Source organism: Brienomyrus brachyistius, chromosome 14 (assembly GCF_023856365.1).
Source record: "Brienomyrus brachyistius isolate T26 chromosome 14, BBRACH_0.4, whole genome shotgun sequence".
Classification (NCBI taxonomy): Eukaryota; Metazoa; Chordata; class Actinopteri; order Osteoglossiformes; family Mormyridae; genus Brienomyrus; species Brienomyrus brachyistius.
Window position 1 is genome coordinate 13,356,232 of NC_064546.1, and position 19,984 is coordinate 13,376,215.

At 42.9% G+C, this 19,984-nt stretch overlaps 1 protein-coding gene across 4 annotated transcripts; it reads right to left on the bottom strand.

Moving 5' to 3' along the window:
• Positions 1–6,759: 6,759 nt before the first annotated feature.
• Positions 6,760–19,384, bottom strand: tmem229b (transmembrane protein 229B). 4 transcript variants are annotated; one of them, XM_048975488.1, is made up of 4 exons: positions 18,879–19,056; positions 18,300–18,483; positions 12,481–12,609; positions 6,760–9,416 (listed from the first exon to the last, which is right to left on the bottom strand). In XM_048975488.1, exon 4 carries the CDS (start codon positions 9,393–9,395, stop codon positions 8,871–8,873), a length of 525 nt encoding a protein of 174 aa, XP_048831445.1. In that variant the 5' UTR covers positions 9,396–9,416; positions 12,481–12,609; positions 18,300–18,483; positions 18,879–19,056; the 3' UTR covers positions 6,760–8,870. The 4 variants fall into 4 exon arrangements, with proteins under 4 accessions (XP_048831445.1, XP_048831444.1, XP_048831447.1 ...); XM_048975487.1 differs by lacking the exons at positions 18,300–18,483; positions 18,879–19,056 and adding an exon at positions 19,078–19,384; XM_048975490.1 differs by lacking the exon at positions 18,300–18,483 and having other exon boundaries at positions 18,930–19,062.
• Positions 19,385–19,984: the final 600 nt, after the last annotated feature.

A 19,984-nucleotide genomic window follows, 5' to 3' on the forward strand; every position in this document is an offset into this window, starting at 1 on the left:
TGGCCCTAGCATAGCCAAAAGGAAATGTGGTTTTTAAGAAGTAGAAGCTCAGACGATTTTGTGGTGAAACTTTTCGCGAACATCCAGTGGATATCTGCAGCCTCTACCACTGAAACTGAGAGGATGACAGATACACATCTGTTCTGTTTTTGTCCTTTTGATGCATTGTTTTTTTAACCCCGATTGAGACAGAGATTGAGCCCGGGCACTTAGTCCTGCCACGGTTTTCAGTGGAAGAATTCATTTCCCCTCTAATGTACCATGACGCTTTCTCCCATTCCAGCACTCTCCAGTGCACGCCTGACACAAGGCGGCCAGCACAGAAGAGGCAGAATCACCTTCCCCTCGCCAACACGGCCATAATTGGAAAGACAGGCGGAGGTGACTCCCCGTGTTTACACATTTGTTCCATTCCTGTTTAGCAGAATGGCCTAGAAGTGTGTTGACCGCACCACTGCCCCTCCCCATAGCTCTGTGACCTCACAGAGAAGGACTTGGTCCATGGAAGCCTCAGCACCAGAGTCAGAGTGTGTGTACCCTGATTTGTTCACACAGGCCCGAACATACATTTTATACAGGTTAACTTTTGTCGGTACGAGAAACAAAAGGCAGGGCCACACCTAAACCAAGCAGCCTGTTTTCGTAGAGAGAGATGAGTTTCCCGTGGCACGGGCCCTCACAGGTGCAATGGAGGATAAAGCAAGCACACCCATAGACAGGCGAATTCATGCTGGCCTTGTCAGGGTGCTGACAGAGGACCAGCACATGAGTCAGGTAAACACAATTTAAAGATCTGCGGCGATGCAACTGATAACCCAAATATCGACGGGGTGGTTGGCTTCTATGTAGGAGCAATGTGAAGCAACCGTTATGGGGTGACCACGGTATCGTCCATGCAGACAATTCACAGATAACGCCGTTGAAATGCTGATAGATGCAAAATGACATGTAGTGTAATACCAGATGTCTGCATTTTGCACAAGATGACCACCCGCCTCTGGGCTGGCATGTCTGGTGAGCTGCATCCATGACTACCACCTCGTTTCAGAGTAAATGTCCACCATCCACAGCGCGAAACATTACATGTTGCCCAGTACATACTGGGCAGGGCCTAAGAAGCTGTGGCACTTTCTATGCTCGCCAAAGTTAATTATTTTCAATTTTGTTATTTTCAATTTCAATATTATTAACATTTTCAATACAGGCAGTACCCGGGTTAAGGATGTCATACTTACAAAGAACTCATATTTACAATCGGACTGCCATAAAGCCTATTATGTAAAAAATTTGGGTTAAATACAGTGGTTCGTAATAATGAACGCACTCGCTACTTTGTGACGCTCGTGAAAACATCGCACTGCTTCAGCGGTTCATCTGCACTAAGTACAGTACAGTTCCCTATGCAGTTACCACTGTATAATAATAATTATTACGTACTGCATTATTATGTTCCAGACTTAACTACAAATTCAGCTTAAGGACAGACACAGAGAACTCATTCGTAACCTGAGGACTGCCTTTAACTATATTGCTATAGTGCAATTCTACCAAAGCACTATAGCTGTCTGTAGTTATAAGTGCAGAAATGAATACTTGCTGCTATAGCTTATAGTTTTAGTTTATCTTTAAATTGATCCAACCTCCCCCCAAAAAAAACAGCTCATTCAGAGGTCTGCTCAAAGACTGTCCAGGCAGGTTTCGACCTGCAACACTTGGAGGCAGAGGGTGTGACTCTTTCCAAACCCACCCTCTCTCTCCTCTCAGAGCAGAGCGACTCGAGTCTTTCCGATTCCCTTATATCTCATAGTACTCGAGAGGGGGGCTAACACACCCAGGCACATCTTCCAGCTTCTGATCCCCGAGCCCAGAGGCTGCAGGCATACTGACGCTCGCTGGATGTGGGGGATCGCTGGGTCTTAGTGTTGCTCATCACTCATTGCTGTCACATCACACAGTCTCACTTGACACCCAGCTATTCATACGTTGCACTGCAGTTTAAGTAACAAAGGCCTGGTTCCAACTTGCCTGCTTACGGCACAAAAGAAGCGCCGTCCTCTCCGTAGCTCAAATGTTAATTAACTGATATCTAAACTCTTTGTTGTCCTTCAGGGAGAAGAATATACTCAGATTAGCAACGGTCATACGATCACACGATATTTTCTCAGTTAACCAAAACCAGATTTCCTAACAATAACTGAGATCAGTATTTTAACACAGCTGTGTACTTGTTAGGCATTATTTGTTATGCTTATTTTCTCGGAGAAATTAATGATTCTGTCTATTTAAATTTTAATTGGGGGGGGGGGGGGGGGGGGGGCTGTAGGGTTTCAGTAACAGTACCACAAAGCTCCAGAAGGGGGCACTACACACATATTCTAAATCAGTATTGAGGAGCTTTATTAAATGCACCACTTCCTAACTGAATTGGATGATATTACACTGATATGTCAAATATATGTAAAAGATAAAATAGCTGCCAGCTAAGGAAAATGTATTATAGTAGCATCTGACCTCATCCTGCAGATCACTGGAAAGCTTTCTTTAACCATCCATTAGGCAGTTTCACATTTACATTTATTTCACAGTTCAAAATGCTCCTATTACTCGCACAGTGCAGAGGTATGCAGATAGTTGAACTGGCATTTCGCAGTGTGTGCATATGTGCCAGTGTGTGCATATGTGCCAGTGTGTATATGTGCCAGTGTGTATATGTGCCAGTGTGTGCATATGTGCCAGTGTGCATATGTGCCGGACTATCTAGTATAGTATGTATGCATGTATGTATGTATGTATGTATGTATGTATGTATGCATGCATGTATGTATGTATGTATGCATGTATGTATGTATGTATGTATGTATGTATGTATGCATGCACGTATGTATGTATGTATCTATCTATCTATCTACCTATCTATCTATCTATGACATTGTCTGCTTTTGTTTTGATTGGTTTTTATGATTGTATTATAAGTGAGATGTCTTTAGTTCTGTTTGCTTGAATACTAGCCCAGTTCCAATTAGAATTTAATTAGCATATCTCACTGTTTAAAATAGTTTAACTTTGGTAAAAGAAGGAAAGATGATCTTTTGCATATATAAACATAGAGGTACGGCTATGGTACTGTGAAGATATCTGGGTAGTAAGCGGATGTATGCTCAAAAAGCACACACACACATTTATATGTGTGTGTGTATGTGTGTGTATGTGTGTGTGTGTGTGTGTGTGTGTGTGTGTGTGTGTGTGTGTGTGTGTGTGTGTGTGTGTGTATGTGTGTGTGTGTGTGTGTGTGTGTGTATGTGTGTGTGTGTATGTGTGTGTGTGTGTGTGTGTGTGTGTGTGTGTATGTGTGTGTGTGTGTGTGTGTGTGTGTGTGTGTATGTGTGTGTGTGTGTGTGTGTGTGTGTGTGTGTGTATGTGTGTGTGTGTGTATGTGTGTGTGTGTGTGTGTGTGTGTGTATGTGTGTGTGTGTGTGTGTGTGTGTGTGTGTGTGTGTATGTGTGTGTGTGTGTGTATGTGTGTGTGTATGTGTGTGTGTGTGTGTGTGTGTGTGTGTGTGTGTGTATGTGTGTGTGTGTGTGTGTGTGTGTGTGTGTGTGTGTGTGTGTGTGTGTGTGTGTGTATACGGTGATACATGCGTCGATACGGTGAGGGAAGGCGAATCATTTACATGCCCATCGCAGGTCTGCATGTGTACCAAATGACATCCAAATCAGACCATTACAGACCAATACAAATTTTAGTCTGAATTAGTCAACACATTAATGAAGTGTAGTTATTATGTTGCCTTGGGCAAAAACTTGCATAAAACAGGATCACTGTGCACTTTGCAGTGATTTTTGCAGTGAGATACCACCACCTAGTGGTACAGGTTTAGCATAACACCCCCCTCCCCCCCCCCCAGCATTTAGAAAATGCTTTAGGATCAAGGACAAGCTTTCATTAGCGAAATGCCCTGCTTGCATTACATTTCACACAAACACATATCACTGTTTGCTTCCGAAAATAGTCTAACTGATGGCCAGGGTACACAAACGTTTATCCTCGCTTTCATTTAGAACTCTGACTCATGAATCTGCTTTTGAAGCCTGTGCTGGCAACCAAAAGAGAGCCATCGTATCTTATGGATAGCAGCACAGCAGACTTATTGATTAAAGGCCAGCTTCGTGTACGCTGTATTTGCACGAAGCATGGCACCGTCACAAAAGTCAGTGTCTGGAATTTATGGTTCCACATTAGCTAGCACCAGTTCTTCCATGACAATTAGATAAGTGGTTACAGAAAATGTGTTGTATGAATAAGTTCAAATGTACATTTCAGGCCAAAAGTTTACATACATCTTCATTAAAGACTTTCAAACGCAGTGTTTCACATCTTCACACACATTACGTTGTCATACATTTCTTGTATGTAGCCAGTCAGGGTGTCCAGTTTATTAAGAGGTAATATTAAAAAATAACTAAGAGACTAATTTCTTTCAGCCTCTATTTATGTTATATACACTTAATTAGTTGACAAGACTTTACTTAACATAACTCTGGAGATGTTTTATCACTGCACTTTGCCACCCTCATTATCATTTTCACTGCTTTTCTAAACTTTAGTTTGTTCTGAGGGATTCCTAGCTGTTCCCAGCTCGGAAATCTAATCTCTCAAGCATATTATGGGTCTGTTTTGAGGCCTGTACTCAATGGCATGCTACAATATCAGACTAGCCTCCAGCGATACCATGATATCCTGTCCCTGGAAGTTACAAACAGGAATTTAGACAATGCAGAGACCAGCTTCCACTTTAAACAATCTTAGCATCGTGCTAAGATGCATGCAGACATGAATTTCACTAGATTTGTATATCCATCTTATAATTGCCACTTAAGCCGAGCAGGGTCACAGGGGGGCTGGTACCCATCATGGGCACTGTTGGGCAAAAGGTAGGGGAACACCCTGCATAATGCCAGTTCACTGCACATAAGGGGGGAGGGCATCCCCCTCACACACACCTTCACGCGGTATGAGCAGTTTAGAGATACCAGTTAGACTAACTGTGTCTTTTCACTGAGGAAGAAAACCAGTGTGCAGTGAGAGTGCGCAAGCGTCACAAGCAGAGCAAAAATTCCAATGCCCAGCCCAGGAAGCATGAGGCAATAGTGTAACCCCCTGAGTCACAGCATCACTCCATTACATTCATGCGGGGACAAAGGACCACATAGGTGCAGCCACAGGATGTGCCAGGGCTTACAGTCATATGCCTTCTCCAAGTCCACAGAGCTCATATACATTGTGTTAGCATATGCCAATGAACCCCACACAATCAAGCAAAGGAAGCCTTGGTAGACTGTTACCCGGCGAGGCTGGGAACTGTATGTTTAATCTTTGATAATCTATTTGATAATCTGGTCCACTTTTTAAGGACCACTGGCTTTGTTTCTCAATCCAGAGGTACTTAGCCCACCTTCCACGCAGCACTGAACGAGGTACAGCAACCGTCAGCATCTCTAAATGGATTTCATCGCAAACTTCAGCTTTTCTGCCACGGAGGCCTCTGACCACCAAAGCAACTTCAGCTGTAGAGACTTTCATCCACCAGAAGATTCCAGCATTGCTGGTGTGAGAAAATATTGACTGGGTTATAGATTTCTTCGAAGCGTTCCTTCTGCCACTTGACAATATGTTGGTCAGCACTTCAACACTCTTGCTGAACACACAATGAGCAAAGCCCCACCTCCCCCTCCTGAGGCGCTGAATGGCTTGACAAATCAGCTTTGGGCCTCCCACTAGTTTCACTTCATAGTCTTTCCAACCTTCTCCCCTGAGCTTTTACCTCTGACATTGCGGCTTTCCTGGTCTGTTGATGTGTTTTCTGCTGACTTACAAGACCTTGAACACGGTCTATTGAACTTGGCACGCAGAAGAAATTATTCCAGCAGCAGGAACTGAACCCACCTTGCGCAAAATCTTCAGAAGGAGATTTTTGCAAAAGCTAGCTGCTGTTTCGGGGATCCCTGGACCCTAACCTCCCCGCTCCCCCCCCCCGTGTTGAATCTGAAGCACCACAAAGTGGAAATCAGGTGATAGCTCTGCCCCTCTTTTCACCCTGGTGTCCAAAACACACAGTGGCAAGTCAGATGACTTGAGTGCAACTATGAGCATCATTGTGCTCAGACATGGTGTATCGGTGTATCTATATCTTGCCTAGGAGTCCAGTAACGGTTCCCTGCTCATGTTTAGATCAGCTGGACTGTTCTTTCCAATCATATCAATTGTTTCCCCATATGCACTGGAATGGACATTGAGTCTGTTGGAGTTACCCTTTTGAGATCCTCACCTGCTTTGTGTAAGAAGGATTGGTACTCTGAGCTTCTTTTTCAGTGCAAACACAAATTATAAGTTTTCTGCTTGCTGAAACTCACAGTTGTATAGTGGCAACTCTCTTCTCCAGTATGGATTCCAGCTGGGTTCTTCCTACTCGTTTTTGCCTCCCTAAAAGCACATCCCTTGACTCCTAGCCTTGCACTTGCTGGCTCTGAGCCCATGAGATGCCTACACATAGACATTTTGTCCTGAGTCCAGATGGGTTACTTTCATGGCCCAGCCAGCAAGTGCTCAATACCGAACAACACCTCCATGCCTGATTCCCGTGTGTCACATCTGCCCTCAGAGACACCAAAGGAACACGCCAATGGTTTGTGAGATTTAAAACTAATTTACTTACTAAATGAAACTCTTTTGTTTTTCACTGAGGACGACAAGCAGCTGACTTGCTGATATGTGATTTATTTGAGACAAAGATTAATTTTATCATTTTATTCCAAAAAATAAAAACACACACTCACACTCACACAAACTCGTATATACAGTATCGTATTTCTCTTGCACCACAGCCTTTAAATATCTGCACTCCTCAAAAAAAATGCAAACACTATATGAAATTTTCATTTAAACCAACCAATTTATCGTTATAGAAATAATACTGAAGAAGCTGTTTTTCTGTTGTACATGCACACAGTGTCCCCCCCAGTTTAAACAAAAACAAATATTTGAAAATATTTTTTTTCCCTAATATTGCTCTGTTGAAAGATAATTTCATGAAATACATTAGATTATTCGGTGAGTAAATATACATCCAATAAAAAAATGCCTGTAATGTGTGATTCCCACCAGGTTCTATAGCCTTAAGAGTTTTCCAGACATGACACACAAGAAAGTAAAATGTAAATGTAAATAGTAAGTTAAATGCCACTGGCAGTGAAGTTAACATCCAAACAATAACTAAGATGAGAACAGGAACTCATTCAGCAAGTTTGACAAACTTCAAAAGCCAACAGTGTGACACTTTTCAGAAGGAAATAAAAAAATTTGCATCAGAATATGGGAAGTGGCATGTGAGAGTGGATTCGGGGAACAAAGCCGGTTTATTCTCCTTGTTTTCACTAACTCGCTTGAAACAACAAAATGCAAAACACCACATAAAACACTTCCTCAGAGACTGAGGGGTAAAAACGAGACAAAACACACCACCATAAAAGAGACACAGAATACAAGCAAATCTTTTTTGCGTGACCACAGTTATATGGTCAGGCTAATAAAGACGTTGTCCCTAAAGATCCATGGAATTAATAAAGTGGACAAAGCGTTTTACAGAGCATGTTATTAGAAAGTGCCAAAATCATTAAACCTGGTTTAAACCTGAGAACCAACTCGAGAATCCGAAATCAAGACCAATTATTGGGATTGACAGCATTTGGTTGTTATCCAGACGAGAGACAATCATGTTCTTAAATTTTACAGGATGTTCGGAATTCGCCTAAGTCACAGCACTAAAACAATAGGGGTTTTTTCACAGGAAGTTTTAAAAAAGTTTTTAAAAGTTCATTAACTGGTTCAGTAGTTACTATAGGTACTGAGTAGATTACACTAGGGATTCTAAAGTAGTTCCTCACCTTGAGTAGAACTGGGACTACTCAGTTGAAACAACTGAAATACCATTGTTTTTCTTATGGTTACACAAGCTGCATTCTCTGAAAACCAAAACATTACATATTTTGCATTTTCCCTCTCCTCTCCTGTGATTTATTACACGTACGATGATTTTAATTTAACTAAGTAACACACTCCTGATCTTGGTTTATTTTATTATTATTATTATTATTATTACTACACCGTACTTTCACATGATTTCGAAAAAATTATCGGGAAAAAAAAAAATCTATCAGCTTCCTTGAAAGTTTTCAAATATCCTGCCGTATAAGAAGGGGGGGCACTCACCATATGCCATGCATTTTCAAGCATCGAAGGTTCCATAATTTTTTTTTTGTTGTTTTTAAAAAGAAAAAAATATATTTTGGAAACTCAGTTCAAGTATTAAGCGCTGATTGTGGATGGAATCTGAGTAAAACTGTAAATATTTACCTCATATCAACCATCTGAAGCTACATGACTGCTTTTGATAAATATTAATAAATAATACATACATCTCCAAAAATTAAAAATTCATACTAGAATATTTTTGCCAAGTCTACTACGCTACTCTTCTAAAAGATTGATATTCCTTTTGAATGCATATACTTTTTTCCAGTATAACTATAGATAATTTGTTGCTGAGGTTTTATCTCATCCAATCAGATACAACTTTGTATCCGCATTCACTTTTTTCAGGGTTGTGGGGGCTGACTGCCCCCTTGCTTGTCTCTAGGACAGGTAAGACTGTATAGTTCTTCCTGCAAAAACATGGTGGACCTGAACCTCAGCAAAGGTTCTCGTTTGAGGCCCCCACCCCAAACTCCAAGGCGCTTCTTCTCCCCAGCACAGCGGGTGTAGAGAATCGGGGCGTCTGCGAGGGAGAAGGGAGCCAGGGTGGGGGGGTCAACCCTCAGTCCACCTTCACGTACCCATTGGCGGTACCCGCGGCCCCCCCGGCGACGGCTGAGAGGCAGTCGCCGCCGGGCAGGTCAGCGTGCTCATCGAAGCGGAGCCGCAGCGTATTGCGGATGACCAGCCGCTCCACGATAAAGGAGGCGCAGAACCAGGGCAGGGCGTACTCAGCGGTGATCAGGCCCATGAAGTTGTAGCGGAACTGGGAGTAGTCCCACGGGCAGGCGTCGAACTGGCGCAGGAGCAACCCCGTGCCGAACTCCCACAGGTACGTCCACAACGTGTAGATGACGCAGCGCAGGAGCACCGGGCAGCGGAGCCGCAGCTGCAGGTACATGCGCTCCACAATCAGGATGCACGTGCCGTAGATGAAGAGTGCCCACACGCTGGTGACGCCGGGGAACTTCCAGTTGCAGTGGACCACGAACTCCCAGGCGGCCGTGAACATCACCTCGCAGAAGTAGCCGTGGATGGCGTAGAGGTACCACCGCGAGAGAGGCGTCAGGGGTTCCGGGGTCGCCATGACGACCACTTCCGCCTCCACCTGGGGGGAGCGGCAAAAGGGCAGGAGACGACAAATAGGAGCACACCCTTCAATTTATACTGCAAAAAGCTGGAGAAAAATGCGCAAGATTCATAAATTAATTATAAAAGCCTTTAAATTAAAACTATGACACATTCCATTTGTTGTTTGCTGATGCAGATTGGGACAGCAAATCAAAGAGAGTACTTCTGTAACTGCATTAAATTAAGAAACATACTCAAACAAAAATCTCAGCATCCATAACTTCATTCTTAGTCTGAAGGCCTTTGCCTTGTCAGAGCAGTAATTCAGAATATTACTGAATTTAATATTTATGCATAAAATATTTATGCATTATCGATTGGTTTGTGCATAGAAGCAATGGGTGTTACTAACAAACACAGATATAATATCAAAAACATCACAGCAGTGTTGAGTTCAAAAATGTCTTCTTATATATAAGAAGGTTCAAAATTCTGAGTAGCTGTCACAAAAACAAACATTTATTTGAGGTATTAAAGACTGTAAATACTTCACATGATTACGGCAAGGATTCAAAATTAAACAAACCACGTTCTCGTATAAAGATGCTGATAGTTACAAAGCTACAGACTAAGAAAATCGCACAAACATTTTTAAGCTAGTTTCAAGTATCATATGGAACTGGCTTCTCACCTGATTATCTCAGAAGAAACATCAAATAATGCATGCAATATACTCAAGTGTCTGGCCTTAACGTTACTATTTTCCCTGCTTCAAACGCAAATATTATAAATAGCAACTGATGTCAGGAAAGATTAAGAACACAACAACACAGGCAGCAGATGACAAAGAAGTTAGACGGTTGTTGTCTTTGTAACCAAAGAATTCTATATTGGAATTTTTAGAAATACAATATTATTGCACTGGAGATCCATAACCTCAACGGCTGCATTAAACACCCAGTGATATAAATACATAATATCGTGAGTCAAAACAGTTTTTGCTAAGCAAACAAAGTGTACAAACTGTAATGTAAACTAAAGCAGTGCTCAGGTGACAGCAGATATTGTTCCCATCATTGTGGGTGAAGATAGCATCTGCTCCTCTGGGGGTGTTTAGCCAATTCTGCCATCCAGGGGAAACTTCTCACACACTTTCATTACTAGCCTCTTCAAAAGTATAACTTTGTGGTTTTTGTCTGTCTGTCAATGCATTATGAACAAAACCAGTAATGTGGACAAAGGCAGCAGGGCCCAAAGTCCACCCATTTTGAGTCCAGTTGATTTATGTATCATAATTACGAAGCTGGACTGGGATTATCGTAACTAGCCATGGAAGGGTTACAATAGCGCAAAATGGATCACTACATACAGACTCATCTGTTAAGAGTTTGGGGCAGCCTACAGTGCTCTGAGATCCAAAGCTACAGAGTCCTGGCAGCACCGCCTTCCAGAGCAATTTGGGAGGACAGATGGCAGTTTCCTAAAATTACATTTGAAAGCATGCGAGACAATATGGCAAGATGTATAATATCCATTCATTGCATCTTATCCATTTTTCAATGTGGGCTTATTCAGTGAAGGTCACCGTGTTCTGGTGACCATCCCAGAAAGCACAAGGGAGAAAGCAAGGTGCAGGTTTAAGGACCAGCAGTCGAGACTCACACAGACATGCATTAACTCAGCCTCTTACCAAGGATAATTTAGAGTCACCAATTCACCAGACTTTGGACTGTGGATAAAAAATGAACCACCTGAAGGAAACCAGCATTAAGTTACCAGGTGTCAAAACCAATTATACACTTAATGTTTTTATTATATTACACAGATTTCATTACATAAACAGATCAATCTTTCAAGATATTTAACAGTATAAAATGCTTTATGCACCCCCCCCCCCCCATATTAAATCACTCTACTATGTCCATCTATCTTCCAGTCACTTATCCTGAACTGGGTGGTAAGAGGGTCTGAAGTCTATTCAGGCAGCCTACACGCACTTTAGCGATGCTAGTTAGCCTAAATGGATGTCTGTGGACTGCAGAATTAAACCAGACTAAACACCTGCAACACAGGGATGACAAACAAACTCCACACACGGAAGTTTTTGCACTTCTGCGTTACTTAACGTGCCCCCTTGATGGCGGCCAACAGCTGCGTACCACAGGACAGACAGCACTCTCTCGTTGCTCGACACTTCTTAGGACACTGAGCCCCGGCGTGCTCAGGTCACGGAGGAATTTCGTAACATTTTCCATCAGCTCTGACCTCCTTAAACCAGTGTCACGACCTGGATCATAATCTCTGATTGCCCATAATTAGAAGGTCTTATTTTACTCCACATAAATTGCATACCATTTTCTACTATATTTGCAAATGACTCGCCTTGCGTGGGGTTTTCTGGTGTAAGCAGTAAAGTAATAAAGCAATAAAGGTATTTATAGTGCATTATAGGCGAGACTTCATAAGACAGTCATATAACGTGGCTATAATGTTTATAGCCCTGTTTATAATGCTTTATGACTCCATTATTATTTGTTACGAATGTGTTTATAAATTACTAAAAACATGGCCTTAAGTAAAGTGTTACCACTGACATTCTTTTCTAAGTCACTCAGTTTTACAAGTTTCATCTAACATAACGTTCAGCTGGGGTTGAGTTATCAAAGTCAGCTTGAAGCGGGAGAAGCAGAAGATCTAATCTACAGTGCAACAAAAAGCAAACTGTCACACATTCACTCTTTAGAACATCTTTTAGAACCAAGGGCCAGAGACACCAAGATTTCCTGAGGCCGTTACCTCACCTCTCCTTATGCCCAGCCGTCCACCCTTACTGGGACCTGGAAGGTGAGGACTGGGGTTTGCTGCACACTTGCCCATTTTGGGGATAAATCTGGTGATAGGTCAGTGGCGTCACCCAATTTCTGTAGGAAACTTAGCTTGCAACCAGCTTTTAGGTTTGATCCCTAGCAGAGAAGGTCCTCTTCACCCCTTAGCAAGTTGCCTTATCCTTACCCTGCCTGTCTTTCTGTATATTAGAACAATGGTCAGTAGGTGTACGAGTAGATGCTAGTCCCTATGAATAAAGTGCAGAGGTCGCTTACCTCTGCTTTCTGCTGTCTCAGGAACCCGCTGGCCGCTGTGTGCTGCTCCGGACGTGGGTGAGAGGCCTGCCTTCCGTGAAGCCAATGAACGGCTTATCTAAGTGAGCAGCTAAACAGAGAATATAAAACCTGAAACATAAAAGGATAAGTGTTTATTTTTTTTTTCCAAATCATTATACTCTTTGCTGAAGCCTTTTTTCCAACCAGGCTGAACATTTATCTGTCTCTTTATGAAACACGGATTTGCAAACAAACATCTGCTTTGCACTGTTAACGCAACAAAATCAGGTATCAAAAGAGAAAATAAAACTCGGTATCCATGGTGATCACAAGGAAACATGGGCCAGCCAAGCTAATTTGTGACTGGAAGTGTTTTCCCCGGAAGATGAGCTGATAGGCTGATAAGCACAGAGGAAATAAAGAATGACGTTGTGTGTACATCTTCGTGTCCATTCTTAAAAGATAAATAATAAAACTAACTTTCTAAGAAAAGCAAAACCAAGTTTCCAAATCTGACACATATAGATTTACTGTAAATACTTTGTGCAAGATGCACTTTAAGCATACAGTCATAATTTGATTTGGTCATACGAACAAAAACTGAAATCAAGACAACAGAGGAATTAGTACGAACGGCTGGGCTAATTGATGCGGAAAATCCTGCAGCACGCTAGGGGCTCCCCTCCCCCATGGCAGCCTGTTATCGATCCCCAATTCCTACATTACACCACAGCGCTGCACCTCTATTGATGGTCGACTTCTTTTCAGCCATCGGAGAGAGACGAGGAGAGCACTGAAAGAACGGTGACAGCGTGCCAGGCCTCCCAACTACACCCCAGATGACAGAGGATGAAAACAGACTTTAAACACTAGCAAAAGGGATCACTTGTCATTTCATTGTCCAGTAAAGGAAAGGGGTCGACGGAGGGCCACTGGAAAACAGGCATCATCGCTCCAGCTCATCACATTCACCTGCAAAGCAGCTGGTAACTTGAAGTCATCCCCAAATTCACAAGAGACATCTACACTGCAGATTAAAGACCTTCCTTTAACCCAGCTGAAGGTTGGTTTACGGCGTCTTTCAAAGCCTCAGCAGACTGAATGAAGTCACTGCGTCGTTCATTGTCATTTTCCGAAATGCTTTTATTACACTGCACAGCTTCGTCACACTGTTTCATTATCAGACAGCCTTATCCAAAGTGACATTTATTGCACTTATTGGTTTTACACTCAGCCAATTTACGTGGCTAATGTTCCGAAGCAGCACTTCCATGGAACTTCCCCCGGAACTCAAAGTTTGTGGCTAGAAAATCCAGGTTCAAGTGTGTAGCCTCCAATGGGTAAAAATATAAAGGCTCCGCTGCAGGGCCATCCATCACAGCTGTCCCCACACTATTCATTGTTTGTGAACTTCCACCTTCTAATCTCTCAAAGTCAGGCTAATCAGCGGCTTCACTCACATACCCCTTGAACATTGCCTGCTGAAAGCATCCTGATCAATAGCGAGTCAGCTCAATTACATTCCCCCTGACAGTGCACTGGCAGAGTCACAAAGTACAGTTCATTACTTCATCCAGCCTGTATCACACTACATAATAATGCACAACTTTCCATGGCTACTGAAAATACCTGTTCTGTCCACATTTTTTTTGTTTGTTTTTAAAACTGAAGACTGAGGCAACTAGCTTTTTACAGTAAGTTTGATTAAATTCACGTTTGATTTAAAATATTCAGGTCTAACTTCCTTACACATGCAAAGGACTTGCAGAATAAAGCCAATTCTGACCGTATAAAAAATAAGCATCTCCCCTCCAGAGACCCACAATATACTTGATTGTACTAACAAGCCCTACGCACCACCTGCGGCCCTCAAGCATCACTTAAGACTGTGACAGCAGGCTTGTGTTGCTAGTTTGTATGATATTATGAAGGTCTATAGAGACTGGCTTGGTATATCCAGGTACATTTTAAATTCCAGCTTAAACTGATTCGTAATTTGGCGTGACACAGCGGTTAGCACTGTTGCCTTACACCTCCAGAACTCATCATCATATTCTCCATGTGTCGTTGTAGGGTCTCAGAGAGAGAAACTGCCCCCCCACACACACACAGTCCAAAAACATGCAATGATGAATTGAAGGTGCCACTTGTGAGTGAATGGTGTGTGCATGTGCCCTGTGATGAGCTGCCCCCCCCCCCCGGATTATTCCCTGCCTTGTGCCTATTGCTTTTAGGATAGGCTCTGGACTGCCCCCCCCCCACCCCAACCCCCAACCCTGACAAGCGGTTACAGAAGATGGATGGAGCTCAGTTCTCTTCCCGTTCACATGAATGAATTAGGAATCCATCCATATCAACAGGAGGAGATGTGCGGTTTGCTGAGCGGTCAGGATTTCTCCCACCAGGGAAAGCTACGAGCAGAGCAGGCAGCTGCCTAGGGCCCCTGAATGAACCTGCATTTCGCGGAAAGTGAAACAATCGATTTCCTTGGTAGTGGCCCCCCCCCAGGCAAAGCTTTGCCTCGGGCCCCTGAAAACCCAGCCCTGTCCTCTTACGACCCCCTTTCTCCAGTGTCTCACACGAGGACACCCAGAGAAGCCCCCACTGGATGTGATTCTGCTTTTCTCCTGCACTTATTTCCCAGATTTGCACTTGGAATGAAAAACACTATAAGCACAGTAATACTTGTTGGATTCCCACTCAGTTTCCCTTGTTTGTTTCCTCCTGCCTTCAACAGGAAAATGCAACAACGATGTTCGTTTCCTTGCTGAGTGCAGAGTGGATTCATTTCTTATGAGTTGCACTCGTCCCTTGTGAAATTAACCGCCTTCCTAATATAGCACAGTTGCTAGGTTTCCGTTGTTAAATTCACTGGAAGAAAAATATCCTCATTCAGAATATTTAGCACATAATGCAATATTTTTGATTTTTAATCAGCTATGTAGGTCATGTTTATTATATTTTAACGATGACTCAATGTATGATTATATAGCTATATTAAATAAAGTTTTAAACACATAAAAATTTCTATAACACATGGATTTTATCATGTAAAACACGTGTGCTTCAAGTTTGTAAAGTTTTAAGAAAATCCGAGGGTATGTGTCTGAATGCAAGCTACTTGCAAATTTAGATTTCATAATTTCATAAAGCTTGTTCTTTCGCCTTGCCTCCCCTCATTAAATTTGACCTCCACCCAGAAGTCAGCTTGTTAAAAAATAGTCATTTTGCATGATTTGGTTCTGAAGTTGCCTATAACACAGATTATGCAGATGTAAAAATTCCACATGAAAGGGAACAAACAGGAAGTAAATTCCCTTTAGTTCAGTCATGCTTGGAACGAAGACCTCCATGTGGGTAGCAGATCAGTGAAGCACCATCAGACAACAGACCTGCTCAATGGCACAGTCTCCTGCTTAGATCAGGGCTTCACTGATCAGCATAAAATCAGCCATATTGAGGTTCCATGAGTTCGGTGACATTGGACAGATGGCCAATGAAGCAAAGGTTCTCTTTCACTGGAGAAAATGCTGAGTACTATCGTCCCTGCACTATTACTTACCGCTCTCAGCCTGAGATAATTAGCGAGTGGTATGGTTTGGTGTACAGTGGGGCTGTGACAGAATGCGTCATATATGGTAAGGACCACGGGAAACCCTTTTCACAGTGAGTCTGAAAATTACAGTGGTTAGATACACTCAACATGAAAGGTGGATAAATTATTGCAAGGTATAGTTAGAAAGTGGCTTATACTATATTTTAAGGCAGCCAGAAAAGCACTGATTGACTAAAGTTACTGGAAGCTGTGTAGTTTTTCACCATCCATCTTCTCTAACTGCTTATCCCATTCAGGGTTGTGGAGGGTCTGGAGCCGATTCCGGAGGCTAGAAGCACAAGGCAGGGAACAACCCAGGATGGTGTGCCAAAACAGAGCTGGAGATTTCAGGTCCAGGGAATACAAATCCAGACCAAGATTTTGTTTCAACCAACCAGTTGAGTATAAAGAGTGACAAAGTACTCTGGGTCTAGATTTGTACTCTCTGGGCCTGAAATCTCCACCTCTGGTTCCAAATCCTCACAAGTTACACTCACACACCAGTCACTCACACACGCACCCTTATAGGCAATTTGGTGATTCCAATTAATCTTAGCATGGTTTTGGCCTGTGGGGGGGAAAACCAGAGTAGCCTGAGGAAACCCCACGACAACATGGGGAGAACATGCAAACTCCACACTCCTGCTTAGCTCCTAAGGATAGATAACCAATATCAGACCAGTATCGGAGACAAAATGTTCATTTTGGTTTCAATTAGCTAGAAAACAATCCATCGGTTGTAGATGTAAAGGGGGAAACAGGAGAACGGGGGAAGAGTTTTGGACAAAGACAGCAAGTGAGATGAATGGAAGTGGAATTCCGAGAGACCGTGACGGTCTTACATGCGGCACAGAGAGGATAAGGGAAGTATATGAAGCCAATCTTCTCCTCATAGATATGGGAAAACAATTCATGTGCCACCACAGAAGCATATTGCTTTAATATCATTTTCCATTCGTCATTCAGCCACTTATCCTACTCAGGGTTGCGGGGGGGGGGGGGGGGGGGGCTGGAGCCTATCCCAGGTAGCACAAGGTTGGGGTACACCCTAACTAGACGGAAGTCTATACTGCAGGACATATAAACGAGGGGGGGGGGGGGGGGGGGTGATATAGCGAGTCCAATCACAACTCACTGCATGCCTTTAGAGCAGTGTCTCCCAACCCGGTCCGCGAGGACCCAGAGACAGTCCACGTTTTCGCTCCCTCCCAGCTACCTAGTAGGAGCTGGGAGGGAGCAAAAATGTGGACCGGCTGTGGGGTCCCTGAGGACCGGATTGGGAGACACTGCAGGAAGAAGCCCATGCAGTATGTGAAGAACAAGGAAACGCTACATAGAGAGCAAAGGTAGGAGTCAAACCCTCAAACCCCAAGTGTGGGGCGACAGAGCAAGCTCACCGTTCCCTTTCATTTTTATATGGGATTATGGCAGCAACAAATGAATATCACAGTAATCTATTGCGTTATTAGTCATTTCAGGATATACATTAGTCACTATTTCATTTTTAACTTTTCCTACGCGTTGTGCATGATGACCACAGCTCTGTGTGGCTGCCAGAAGTCAGTGCCAGTCCAGCCTACTCCCAGTGAGGGTCATACTGGAGAAATTCAGGATCACGCATGTTCTAATAATGGGGACAAAAGCAGACTGAATCTGTGTACCATTGTCTTCCATACCTCCTAGTAACTCCTAAAAACATACATCACCCACACAGATATGTACGCAACCTTCCAGCCGTCAGAGAAGCAAATGAAATGCGTACTGCAGCACTCTATCATCGCAGTTTTGAACAAAAACATCTTTGCTGTCAGCTTAGCCTGAACTTACCAGCCTCTGCATGCTACTGAAATTACGCGTCTCCAGTTCAGTTCCTTATTATGATACCATTTCTTTAAAATTGTCCCAGTAGGGATGCTTGACCTTGAAAGGAACTTCGTATTGGAGTCTCTCGTCTCTCAATTAACATCGTAAAAAAAGTTTGTTGTATAATAATAATTGGAAAAAAACAACACAAAGTCATTAACTTGCACAAAGCTAAATGACGATTCCAGTTTATACAGTGTGCCATATGCTGAGTTACACAACAACCTTAAAGACAGTGAAACTCCCCCATACAACAAAGCATTTTTTTTCAGTTATGAGACAGTAATTCAGTATATTGTGTTTAAAGTAAATAATACGCAATTAGAAATGGTTTCCCAACAACCGAGTAAATGGCACTCACGCATAAAGACGGCGTTTGCAGATGCCGCACTGTGTCCCATCTGCAAGCGGAGAGCACACCTCGCGCGCATCCCTCGTGAAGCTGCCGTGCCGCCGCGTCTTTTAAAAGCTCTGGTGCATCAGTACGGAGGCTTTGCGCAGGTCCAGGTGAGGAAGAGGCAGGACCGCAGCAGCACCCGCACAGCCTGAAGCCGCGCAAGTGCCGTGCAATGCAATGCGTCAGTCGGATCATAAATCCGCGACTGCTTAGCGTGCGACTTGCTTCTCCTTTTAATGTACCAGCACGTATTTCATTATTTAAATGTTGCAAAAGACGACTCTTAATAATAATAACAAGAATAACGATAATAATAGCTAAAACCCCATTATCTCCGCTTACATTTTCTATTAACTAAACATTAGGCACACAATCATAAATGCGATGCATTTAAAATTAATAAGGGGGTAAATGTCGTTTGAATATTATATGTAATTTTCTGTTTTTCTTCCTTACCATTTGACATTTTAGAACCCCTTAAATGGGGTATTACTTGAGCAGTATCCTACCATTTTTTTATTGGACGAAAAGGAGATACTATACCGGACAAGCATAATGCGCGGCGGCAGGCGGACTGTCGAGTCGGACTCGTACCCCGCGGTGGAGATTCAGTTCAGGGGGCTTCCATGGGGCTCTGCATGCCGCACGGCAGCCGTCAGGCTGTACACTGCGTACATCAAGGCACTTTCACGGAGACACGAACAGCATTCAGCTTATCTGTTGCCAGTGACATTCTACTCACCTCTTAATACGGCAGGTCGGGCTATGCATGCGTGAAGCTGCTTAAAACGACATGGCAGAATAACAATTCACGCTAAAAAAGAGCATTAAGCACGTCTGATGCTAATTTGGTTTCCAGCCTGGGATTCTCCTTGTTTTGACGTTTTACCGGGGAGCAAAAGGCAGCTTCCCGCCGTCGTGTCTTTGCCCGGCGGTCGCCGCACTTTCTCGCCTCTCTCTGAATGGAAATTGACACATTTTCCTTCGCTGCACCAGCAGCAGACGCTCAAAGCGGCAAAGCGGCATTGGTTACCAACTCGGCTTATCGCCTCTCCGGTTAACTGCTTCAGGACTGCACCTTCATCAGCATGCACTACGTTTCTATATCATATATTCTACATATAATGTTTATATATTGTATATTTTATAAATATAATTATATATATATATTAATATTTTCTGTAATTGGGTTGAATCATACAAGTGACAGCTATACAAAATGCAACTTTTATTGAACAGGTGTTACTTTAATCAGTATATTATTTTTAACACTGATTATGGGGACGTTTGGAGGTGGTGTTTGCCCCTTTAAATACGTGTGTTTTTAATATAATTATGCATGTGCCTGAAATTGTATTTCTCTCCAGTACTTCAATCTCATCTGATTACTTAATAAAATATTTTCCCCGTTTTGCACAGAAAAAAAAATGCATCGCATAGTTATCCGTTTTGCTAAAAATGGGCAGATAACATACATGTAAAAGAGGAAAAACTACTAAACGTGGACTGAAACGGCACTAACCATCATTTGACCAAGTACTTGTCATTTGAGAAGCACGTTTTTTGAGCCCAGCTTCTTCGCAAATAAAACAAGAGATCTACACCCGTCTCCAAAGGGCAGGACCGAAAGATTAACATTTCTGGTGTGG